The sequence below is a fragment of the Octodon degus genome, unplaced genomic scaffold (assembly GCF_000260255.1).
Source record: "Octodon degus isolate 3935 unplaced genomic scaffold, OctDeg1.0 scaffold00206, whole genome shotgun sequence".
NCBI classification, from domain to species: domain Eukaryota; kingdom Metazoa; phylum Chordata; class Mammalia; order Rodentia; family Octodontidae; genus Octodon; species Octodon degus.
The window spans coordinates 3,731,878-3,744,445 of NW_004524782.1; the positions used below are offsets into that span (position 1 = coordinate 3,731,878).

The following is a 12,568-nucleotide window of genomic DNA, read 5'->3' on the forward strand; positions in this document are numbered from 1 at the left end:
TATTGAGGTCTAATTCTTTCCATTATAGCCATCATCCCACTCTCTATCCCATCCTTCCATCTGTCTTTGTCTATCCCAGTTACTTCCATCCCTCACACTTAAGAATCATCACCACTCAAAATCTTCCACTTCCTCCATACATTTGCCACAATTATAATTTTCTGTATTAGACTCCTTCATTTCATCTGCTTTAAGATTCTTACCCTCAATTCTTCTATCTTCTGCACTCTAGGGATATCATCAATTCAACAGTTTTACCAACTAGTGTCCCAGCACTTTCAATACTCTTGTCCTCCTTTCCTATAACTATAAATATATTCCTCTTCCAGTGATTGTGCCAATCTTCAGTTATTTCTGTATACCTCATTCCCAAGCACCCATGGATAAAAATAGTTCATGTCCTCATGGTCTGTAAGGCCAGTCTCTATTACATCATGTCTGTGATTCCTATGCTTTCATCTTGAGCTGGATATCCATTTATACTTGCAATTCCAACTCTATTCAAGGCTTTTTCAAGAAGTCAACACATGCTTATCATCCTTCAGGCTGCAACTCCTCTTTATAATTTTCCCCTTTCTCTGCATCAAGTGTAGATGACTGTGACAACCACTCTGTGCTCCTGAGTTGGGTGAGAAGTGTTGGTTTCTCTGATAATGAAAGGGATGGACACTAACACTATCTCAACCTAGTGGATTCAGTTGTGAAGACTTCGTGAGATCTTTCCATCTTATGGCTACTCTTCTTTTCACACCTCCTAGCTCTACTGGCTTCCAACATCAAGAAGGTACATATCCATACATGCCTGTATAATACAAACTTCAAGATTACTTCCACTGTTATCTGGGCTTCATGGGTTCTCATTATTCTTTTACTCTATCTGCATGGCTTTGACCTGTCCTCAGATATTTTGTTTACTTTCATTGCTCATAAGCTATATTATGGTGAGCTTTGGCATTATGGTGCATATTAAATAATACCTTTTGCAGTAGGGAATCTTTACAGGGCCTGGGAGAATTCAGTGGGGCAACAGAACTTTCCCACATCTCTCTGTGTCAGACCTCAGCATTCTCTACTCTTCACCACAGGGGAGTCTGCTCTCAACACTTCAATGGTCTCTTTAGAGATTTCAGTCAAAAACTTAAGTGTTCTCATTAATTAAGAACTGCAAATAGTTTTTCAGTATTATTCTTTCTCACCAAGGTTACCTTGTCGTTGCTATTAATGATGAAAGAATAATTGAACTTTCATGGAAAGGTGAAGTCACAGAGTTACAGCATTTTATCTCAGAAGACAGACAAAATTACTTTGGCTGATAGCGATGCTTACATTTCAAACTGTGCAGTTTGTGTTATTTTATGCTGAGACAAAGCATGGAAGATAAGTAGAAATACATATCAAACCTTTAGATTTGTGGTCAGAATGGACAGTGTAACTTTTCGCAGGTCAAAACTGATGCAGGTGAAAGCCACACAGGAGGGAGAAATAATTTCTGAAGCAAACACTGAGCTGGTAAGGAGAAATGGGGATCCTAGATGATCGACACCACTTCAGATTACAAATAATGAGAAATAATGTCATTTTCACTGAGTGAAACTACAAATCTGTGACAAAATTTTAAAAGGTGTGATTATAAAATGTACATGTCTTTAGGTCTTTTTATTGCATGTGTGATGATCTTTGTGTTAATAATATCCACAAATATCACCTCTCTGCTGTTTCACCTCTATAGCTTGTAAATTAATAATGATATGTGAGCTTAATAAATTTGATAATAACACTACATATTTGAGCCCGTGTTTATGTTTTATATACCACTGTTTAGAGAAAGAAATGAGAGTACTCAATAATTTTTGTGATGTTTTATTCTATACAAAATTTTATCACAAAACAAAAATCTCCATTCTCATTTCTAGGTTCAGCCTTTCTTACATTTCTTGAAGCTAAAATCTTACATATTTTAGAGCAATCAGCATATATACATTTTACTAGCACCTCTTAAATTTCATAGTTATTATCTTATACTATAAAATATTAACAAAAGTTGAATTTAGTGTGGAAATATAGAGATCTTAACAACATAAAACAAACTAATCAAGTAATAATGATAACCAATGAGATAACAATCTCTTAATGAATGTGGCTCACTGAATTTGCTAATATCACATTGTGAAAACGCTACTTGTTGAATGAATGTATGCCAGTCAGAATCCCCATTTTTCCTCAAATGTGGTACTTGTGTATGGCGGTATTTGCTTAAGGCAGTAGTGCTTGCTATATTGATTTCTGCCAAAAGTGACTACAATGATGGCTGTGTAGCACTTGGCCTTAGATGAAAAGTTCTTAGTTATCTACAGCTGCACTTCAATTTTTGAACACAATCCAGTGTATGAAAACCCACAAGTGTTTCTAAAGGAAATTGACAGTACGTGGAGAACACTGTTACCCAGTCTTCATTATAAAAAGTCTATATTATATTATCGTGAAGGCCTCTCTGGTTCTGAAGACTAAAATCAGCCTGACAAACTATCAGAATGGCCTTCTCTGAGGCAGTGATGGGAGTGGTTTTCTTATTACAGACTGTATGTGGAGTCCTTGGAAATTTGTTTCTTCTTCAACACTATCTCCTTCTTTACTTCACTGGACATCGGTTAAAGCCCACAGATTTAATTCTCCAGCACTTGATGGTGGCCAATTCTTTATCCTTGCTCTCTAGAGGAATCCCCCACACAATGGCAGCTTTTGGCTTGCAAGATTTCCTCAATGAACTTGGATGCAAAGTTGTGTTCTATCTTCATAGAGTGGGCAGGGGTGTGTCCATTAGCGTCACCTGCCTCTTGAGTGTCTTTCAGGCTATCACCATCAGCCCCAGAAACTTCAGGTGGACAAAGCTTAAAGCAACAGCCCCTAAGTATACTTGTTTCTGTGTTTTCCTGTGTTGGATCCTGCAAATGCCTGTGAATATACTTTTTTCTCTTAATGTAACTGCAAAATGGAACAAAGAAAACATTACACGGCAAAAAGACTTGGGATTCTGTTCTGCAAATCATTCTGACATGATCACTCTATCATTATTTGCAGTTCTGTTATTGTTTCCTGATGTTGCAAGTTTGAGCCTCATGCTCTATTCCAGCACCTCTATGCTTTCCATTCTGTACAGGCACAGGCAGCAGGTCCAGTATATCCACAGGATGAATGGCTCCTCTAGATCATTCACTGAGTTCAGAGCTACACAACGGATTCTGCTTCTTGTGAATACTTTTGTGTCATCTTACACTCTCTCCTCCATCTTCCAGGTCTGCATTTCTAATTCTCCAAAACCCAGTTGGTTCTTTATAAACTTTGGTGCATTTATCACTCTGTGCTTTCCAGCTTTCTGTCCCTTTGTGCTGATGATCCCTGACTTTCAATGTGCAGACTCTCTCTCTAAGTAAGGAACAGAAAGTACTTATTTCTTTGTTCACTCATCTCTCTGGACTCTAAGCACCACTGTGAATTTTTCATTTTAGAACAGTGAAGAAGAATTTTCCTGTTCTGAAATTCTGATTAACAATAAATCATAGAAGCACTACCAGTGATTTATAAATAACACAACTTTTACTATGTGATTTCTTCAATAAGTTGCTTCTTTTTCCATGTTAGAGTACAGCTCTTATAGAATACAAAGAAACCCCTGGTTTCACTGTCCTTCTGGAGATTATGGTGTTGTCATTGAGTATATAACATTCAATTTGACACAGTAAGTTTAGAAAGCAAGGAAATAACCTGTAAATTTCTGGGGAAAAGGTACAAGAAGTAATTAGCATGTAAGGTGGTCAGTAAACAAACTAGATAAATGAATATTTTAAAGGAAGAATGGAGACATATGAGGTGAGGCTGAATTGATAGCAGCTACAGTTAGAAAGTGTATTTGGGGCCCCAAAATGAATTGTATTTTTCTTTCTTGTGGACCTGGTATCCCATTGGCATAATGATACAAAGGAGATAAATAAATTTTATTTTCATGCCGAAATGCCCATAAAGTCTTTTCTTTTTTACCCAAACAGAACCCAAATACCCAGTATGTCCTGTTTCATGTTTTAAGTATTTTTTGCTGCAATGCAGCAAACTATATAACATTTTACAGTAGAGATTTCCCAAATAACTTTCACTGATTCTCAGAGATTTTTCTTCTCAAAATATCACTTCATCTTGTATACTTTTCTTTAGTATCCATTTGGGCAGAGATTGGTAGACATAAAGTACATCTAATCATTCTGCGATTCACTTGTTATTGAACATATAGAGAAAAATAGACGAGCTGTGTTTCTTTTACTAGAAGGAATATTATTGTAAAGACAAGGAGAAATTATCCTCACTGCCCCAAAGGAAAAGAATCATAAATTCTTGGCCATGGTTTTTCTTTCAAGTTGCTGCTGAGCTGTCTTCCCATCGTAATCCTTATTCTTTTCACCTGTCAGTATTCAAGAGTCCAATCTGATGTCATGATGACTTTATCCTTACCATTGTTCTGTCCCACTGTTTTAAATTATTCTTTCATTTTTATAAAGGAGTTCTGCTTACTTATTTTGGTCTCAAATGCTTCACAGTAGTTCCATTCTCGCTTGGGGAATGTGTGTGTGCAGGGTCTTCTTTTTTGACATCTTATAATCTCTTTGAATGGTGCTAACATAATAATTTTAGTGTGTATGTGTGTGTGTGTTGTGTATATGTGTTGTGTGTGTATGTGTGTCTTTATTACAGTTTGAATAACATCAAATGCTCTTCCAATGAATCCTGAGGAATTTGTGGTTTAACATTATACAAGGTATAACTTCATTAAAATACAATGGTAGGGCCAGGGAGATAGCTTAGTAGAATAAGGACTTGTCTGGAAAGCTAGGGTCCTGAGTTCAATCCCTGGTACCTCAAAAAAAATATAATGGTAAAATAATTAGGTTACGCTAACCAGAATATTAAAGTAAAACTTTGGTTGTGTTTCTTTGAGTCATCAAAATTGATGTTCTTAGGAAATGTAAAGTATGTGAAAATATCACATCAATTTGCAGTATAAGTCAATGTCACACTATTTTATGGACATTGCTGGACATGTTATTTATTATGTATGTATGTTTATAGTTATGTATGTATGTATGGGTGTATTCATGTATTTATTATTTATCATGCTGGAGTTTCTTGTATAAATGTAATTTTGACATCAGATAAATATGTTTCTAAAATTCGATAGCACTAACGTGAGGAATTCCTTGTGGAAAGTTTCATATGGGATGTTAAAATCAGTGTTGAAAACACTGAGATTAAAATCTTCTTTTCAGGTAATTGATTAATATTCTCTTAAAAATTTTACTAGACACAAAGATAGAGTTATTATTCAAAGACACAATGAATGTTTCCTTGGTGCAGAAGATGGGTACTGTGTCTATCTTCCTAAGATATTTTCTGTGAACTCAAATGAAAAAGTGTACTGAAAAAAATGCATGTTATTGACACGCACACATGCAATTATAAACCCATAGAAATTAATCTCAAAACAACACCCACTCTTCATTCCTGCAATGTCCAGTAGCTGTCAATTTGGTAGGTCTCATACTTTTCACTGAAAACTATAATGTAGAATATTTTGGGTGTCTCCTTGTCTTTCTCACTGCTTTTTTAAAATTAATTTTATTGAGAAACATATAGCAATGAGACAGTTTCAAAACAGGTTACTAGGACAGCTACAATAATTAATGCATTGCATACTGTTTTCTTTGTAGTAGTTATTCATAGTACAAGATGCAAACAGTGTTTGGATATCCTGTCCAAACAGTACACTATTAGTACAAATCTTTCTTCTCATTGAATTAAGAAAGATTAGCTGTATATCAATCTCAGCTTTCTTGCTGCAAGAGGAGTAGATTTTCTTTATCATTTTATTTGTTTGAATGGAACCTCATTTCTTTACTTTTGCTTTTGTAGCTGAGCTTTCACATTGCTGTCCAAAGCTCCTGGCCCAGAGAGTGGCACAGAAAATTCTCCCTGTCCTTTGTTCTCATAATTTATACTTTTGTACTTTATATCTATCTCTTTAATTTGCTTTGAGTTATTTTTTGTATAAGACATGAGAGAAAACTTGCAAACATCCAGGATTCCAGTAGCACTTATCAATGACAGTATCCTTGTCCAAATTTGTGTTCTTCATATGTTTGTTGAAAACAATTTGGTTATGAGTGTATATACTTCTGGTACCACTGGGTCTGTGTGCTTATTTGTGTGTTAATTCCATGCTGCTTTTCATGTAACAGTTTAATATGTGTAGTGTCTGATGTTTCTAGCTATTTTACTTTGCTCAGGCAGGTCATCCATAATGTGTCATTTTTGGCTACACCTGAGTACTAGGATTTTAGTAATTTGAGTAAAGTATGAAATTTGTATTTTGATGGAGAATTCACTACATATTGATATTTAAACAACATTAATTCTTCAAGTCCATGATCGCAGGTTTTTCTTTCTGCTTAATTGAGTCCTTTACAATTCTTTCATGAATCTTTTATAATTGTAGAGATCTTTTACTTTCTTAGTTGCATTTATTCCTAGTACCTTTTTATTTATGCTGTGAATTTCCTATTATCATTTTCAAGATAATTCAACCTGAGATTAGCCTCCCTTGTTCATTGTGTTTTAACATTTTGCTAAGTTCCTGAATTATTTTTGCAAGTGTTTTAATAAAAATATTTGCACCCATGTTCTTCAGGAATATTAACAAGTAAATTACATTTTCTGTTAAATTATTGCCCATTTCTTTATCACACTAATGTTGGTCTCATACAATGAGATTGTAGGCATATATAATTTTGTACTACATTATGTTGAAGTTTTTCCTTAATTCATTAAGTTACTATTTGTACCTTCTTTTAGCTACTCAATAATATTAGCCATTGTTTTCTTAGTTGCTTTTAGCCTTTGCACGAAGTCAATAATTTTATCTATTTGCTTTTTGAACATTTTGTCTTGAATTTATTCCCTTCACGGTAAAGTCAATTCCCTTCAGTGTCAAGGGGCAAGGTGAGACGTGTTATAAATTTTTGGTTCACGTTTGCTTGTTTTATGACTCTTCACTTTTTCTTCTTCTTTACTGGTTTTAAGCTTTATAAATTTTATTTTACATTTATTTAGCTTTATTTCATGTCCCTTTTATTTAAATAAGTACTTATAAAGTATTACAATTTGTGCTAACTTTCTACAACAATCAAGTCCCAAGTTGCATTTTGTGGGATCATTGATATTTGAATGCCTGAGGATTTGCTTCTCTTTTATCCATCAATTTCCTTTTTTTTGCCATAATTTTATTGATAAACAAATAGCAATGAGACAGTTTCAAATCAAATCAGTAGGACAGTTTCAATAATTAACCCACTGCATACATTCTTCCTAGTGGTTAATTGCTGTACCAGATGAGGACTTGAGATCCTATTTACAAACACCATTAGAACAAATCATTCTATTCATTAACACAATGTAACTATATATCTATCCCAACCACTTTGAGTCCTCTGCATGGTTAACGACCTAAGTTTGCAGACCAAACTTAGAGAAAAAAGAGGGCTGCAAGGAAAGCCGACATTTTGGCCCTAACCTTCTAAGGTCAATTAAGACTCAGGACATATGAGAACTTGTACTGTAATGTCATCAATTTCCTTTTATTAGGACTTTGTGTAAATCAATTCCATAATATCAGAACTTGCTATGAATCAGATCAACATACAGATAACCACATACATTCTAAGTGTTGGTAACTATCAGATAAGGTGTAAATTGGAATGTTCAGTCACACATGCAATAACATTTGGTCTTCTTGGTCTGGTTGTTTCCCTATAGACTTTTAAAAATAGAATATGTGGACGTGTCTTTCAAGATCTACTATGGCGATATGAAGCTTTGGAGACCATTAGCAACATTTTGTGACCACACAAATAAGATAGTTCCATGATTGCCTTCCTTTTAAAAAAGATTCTGTGTATCTATCAAGCAGCTGCAGAATATTTGTTATTTCTTTGAGTCGCCAAAATTGCTGTTACCAGAAATTGTAAAGTATGTTAAAGCATCCCAATTTGCAATATGATTTCATGTCCCACTACTTTATGGACATTGGTTGGCATGTATTTATTATGTATGCATGGCCAACTTTGAGGATTTGCATCAGGTTATAATCATGTACATATTTGGTCTGAAACTAGAAAATGTTCCTCATACATATATTCTTATCTATAGTTTTGTTAAATGTATGTTGCAAGAATATAATCATGTTTGTAAATTTAATGCAAATTAGATTCTAGTCTTCACTTTCCAGATGCTTGATTTACATTTTTTGTTCCTTCATACTTTTGCCTTCTAATGGAAAGATTTACAAACTTCCCTTTAAAGTGACTGCATTTTTAATTGTGATAAGTAATTAACAAATGCAAAAATCAAAAGACAGATTTTGAAATTAACTGAGTCGAGTGCCTTTCTATCAACTGGAAGCAGTTCAGCTAAATTAGCCTCATGCCACTGAAGGAGAAATGGTGAGAAATACCTCCCATTGGACATTGTAAGAATAGGAAAAATTGATACATACTTTTTGAATTTACATGTGAATTCAATTCTGCTTTTGCCTAGGGACATATCAGATTCTATTTTAAAGTCAAATCCAATGCCAAATACAAAATCACTTAGGAAAAAAATGAATCTAGCTTTCAAGAGAGTGGTACTTTCTCAAGAATATGAGATGTTACTTCATGAAATCAAAAGATTAGTATGGCTGATCGAATACCTCATTGATTTACAGTAACATTTAGTAGATAGCTCCATTGAATGTGTATATTGACCTGTGCAAGCTTTTCACATCACCTCTGCATTGGCCTTAGTGATTTAAACGAAACAAATTTCTTCAGGGCCTTTAGAGGAGACTCTTCATGACCATGTATTGTGCAGAATTATGTATTGGGGAAGCCCAGAGATTAAATGGAAAATACAGTTACTGAGAAATGGAGGAGACACACATAACTGAAAAGAGAAGATCAAGCAACAAGAGATAGCCAATAGATAAGCTATATATTCAGGTCAATTAAAAACCTAAGCAAGACGCTTTTAGTTCATCTCAAACAACCTTTAACTCCAGGTCTGCTGAAGAATCCATCATGGGAGAGAGGTTCTACCATCTGGAGAGAAGAGGCCAAAGCAGCAAAGGCCATATCCCTGATAAGGGCTTCAGTTCTACTCTTCATTCCCTGTGGGAACCCAGAAAGTGATACTGTTATAGAGCAGGCACCAGAGAAACTTATGTGCAATAAAACCATTCTCCAAGCAAGTACCAGTGGGCCTCTGGAGAAGAACAGAGAAGAGAATGGCTCTGACTAGAGATTGTGAGCTCAAGAGACTTGTGCTTTAGGGAGCCACATGCTAGAAGCATGAAACATGAAAAGAGGCCGATTTCTGATGTGACCAGGCCAGGTAGTTCCAGCTCCCTTCCAAAGGCTGGCGTTACAGGTACATGTGATACCCGGCATACTGCCCATTGTTTTGCACTGGCGAGGGAACTTCTTTAATGAGCCATGGATGCCACAGGACCATGGAGTGCAGAGCCAAGAACTGTAACCATAAGACACTGAGGAGGAAAGGCAGGCACAGAGTGCTGGAGAAGTTAATCACCCAAGTCACTCCCATACACCGGCAAGTTCTGTGTTTTTGCAATAGCGCATCAAAGGCCCACTGTGTGCTGCTTCTAAGGGAGTTCTCACAAACAAAGTCAGTGCTGATGAACAAGCTCTTAGTGCTACAGGGATCACGGATATGAGTTCCACAGATTGAAACTGGGGAAATACAGGAGAGAAAGAGACTTTAAGCATCGTCAGGTTTTAGCAGCTTCCTATCCTACTCTGCTCCTAAATTCAAGGGAACCTTGTGCCCATGCACATCCTGCAAAGTGCTCATGGTGCATAACCCACTAGAAAATTCTCTACACCAATCTGAAGGCTTATGAGGGCCAGGAGCCCTAAAGGCCAGAGCATGCAGGAAGGGAGAGAAAATGCCACTTGCCTGGAAGCCACAGGCGACACAAATGAAGACACAGAGTGACACAGGTCAGTGAGTACACAAGACAGAGTGTACTGACCGTGTCACTGCAGAGCTTTCTATATGGGAAATATCTTTGCACATAAAAAAGAAAAATAAAATTAAACGGAGACTTAATTTAAAAAAAATACTTTTGATTGTTGAGTCATGGTAAACCTCATCAAGCTCTATGCAGAATTCATCCTTTTCCAGCCAGAGCTCAGGTCTGGCATGTGTGAGACCTTCTGACTCCTCACTGCTCCCAAGACTCCTGTTCAGACAAAGCACAGGAGTTGTGTGTGTGTGAGACTTACTGACTGCTGGCTCACTCTCCGATCCATTTTCAGCCAGAGCCCAAGTCTGGCATGTGTGTGGAGACGATCTGCACACTCACAGGAACCTCCTCCATCAGACAGGCCTGGTGGGGATCCCTGTGGCAGAACTCCCTACAGAGAGGCTAGGAGCCAGAACCACCCAGCCAAACCAGGAGCTACATACGTTACCAGAGAGGCACAACATGTTCAATTCCAAAGGCTGCAGCATGAAGATGCTGAGAACATCAGGCAGACCCAAGGCACGCCCGTCTAGATGAGTTCAAACTTGTTAGATCTGGAAATAGTAAGTTGAGACACTTTGCTAGACTCAGACCTATGAGAGCATCCTCACTCTTTCTCTCTTGACAGAGAGAGGGGGCAAAAGTTAACCAGGGTGAACTAGTCTGTTTCAAAGAACCCATGTACATAAAGCAGAGGTGATCAAACAGAAATTTGGGGAACTAATTTAAATATAAATTCTGAATTTAATATCTGCTTAGCTATACAAACACAATGTTTGCTCTTATGGTCTAAAATACAAACCCATGAGTTACAGAAGTTTGTCAATTGCTAAATATCACTACTCATTATTACTGTTCCTACTTGTTTTGTAAATATAAAACTGTAACAGTTTAATGACATAATCTCTCTTGGAGAAGAACTTCAGTAGGAGGTAAGGTAATAGCTGCAGCAAAGCACTACACCAAAGGTCAGAGGACACTGTTATACAAAATGACAAAAACAATATAAATAAAAACAAGCAAAATGCATTCTCAATCTCTGAACCCACCCAGAATAAATGCAGGAGATACTAGCATAGAAGAAATTGGGAATCACACAGCTGAAATCTCTGAATAAATAGTGTTTGAAGTAAAGAAACAACTGCAGAAAGGTATAGAGGATATCGTATCACGAATAATCCCTGAAGTAAAAAAAAGAAATGACAACTGTAATGAAAGAATTACAAAGTGATTCTAAAGAAGACACTGATAAAAATAGAGGATAATAGAAAAATGATGGAATTATTGAATGGGCAACATAGGACAAAACAGAATGCATGAAACAGATTCAAAGTGCTATACAGGAAATTAAAACCTTAATCACAAGCTGACAAAACTGTTTGAATGAAAGTGAAGACAGAGTTTCAGACCTTGAAAACATCATTGCAGCTAATGAAAAGGTAGGAAAAGATCTCTTAAAAACAACTAGGACTCAGGAAAAAAATAATTCAGCAACTGCAAGATGATACAAAGATGAACAACCTAAGAATAATAGGCAACAACGAGAAAAAAAGGAGTCACTAAAAGTGAAATTAAAAGAATATGGGCAGAAGTAATAGAAGCAAACTTCACAAATATGAGGAAACAATCTCAAAATTCAGGTTACCGAATGTGTTAGAGACATACAGAACTCCCCATAATGTCAACCCAATTAAAAACACACCAAGATATATAATAGTCAAGATGCCAGAAATCCAGCATAAGAACAATATACTAACTGCCATTAAAGAAAAGAAACAGATCACATTTAAAGGAAAACCCATCAGAATAATGGCAGACTTAAAACACCATGAAGTCAAGACCATTCAGCAAAGTACTTCAAGTACTCCAAGAAAACAATTGCCCAGATATAGCCCAGACTGCTATATCCTGCAAAACTCTCTTTTACGTTTGATGGAGAAGTGGTTGATAAAGAACAACTAAAGAACTTCATGATTTTAAAGCCAACCCTACACAGACTACTAAAAGATATTCTAGAGAGGGACCAAAAAGACCACAAAGTCACAAAAGAATGGAAAGAACCCACAAAATGGGCAAACAAACACAGAAGAAAAAGGGGTATACAACCACAGGCAAATAATATGTCAATCATAAGTCAATACATCTCAATTATAATGATCAATGAAAATGGACTCAATTCACTAATTAGAAGAAATAGAATAGCACAGTGATTACAAAACAAAATTCAAAAATATCGGTATACAAAATATACACTGAACTCATAAAGAAATTAATAATCTGAGAGTAGAAGGATGGAAAAAAAATACTACATGATCCAGCATGCCAGAAAAAAGCAGGGGTAGCAATCCTGTTCATACACAGTCTAGACTTCAAAGCAAGAATGATAAAACAAAATAAGATCACTACATACTGGTTGAGGGAAAAATACAAGAGGAGCAGGTAACA

At 36.1% G+C, this 12,568-nt stretch overlaps 1 protein-coding gene across 1 annotated transcript; it reads left to right on the plus strand.

Annotated features, from left to right (window-relative positions):
- Positions 1–2,552: 2,552 nt before the first annotated feature.
- LOC101585808 (vomeronasal type-1 receptor 4-like) lies at positions 2,553–3,431 on the plus strand. The gene has a single exon (XM_023704908.1). It carries the CDS (start codon positions 2,553–2,555, stop codon positions 3,429–3,431), a length of 879 nt encoding a protein of 292 aa, XP_023560676.1.
- Positions 3,432–12,568: the final 9,137 nt, after the last annotated feature.

What these genes read in the sequence shown, in the direction of transcription:
- LOC101585808 (XM_023704908.1), top strand. Translation starts at nt 2,553, where the DNA reads ATGGGAGTGGTTTTCTTATTACAGACTGTATGTGGAGTCCTTGGAAAT.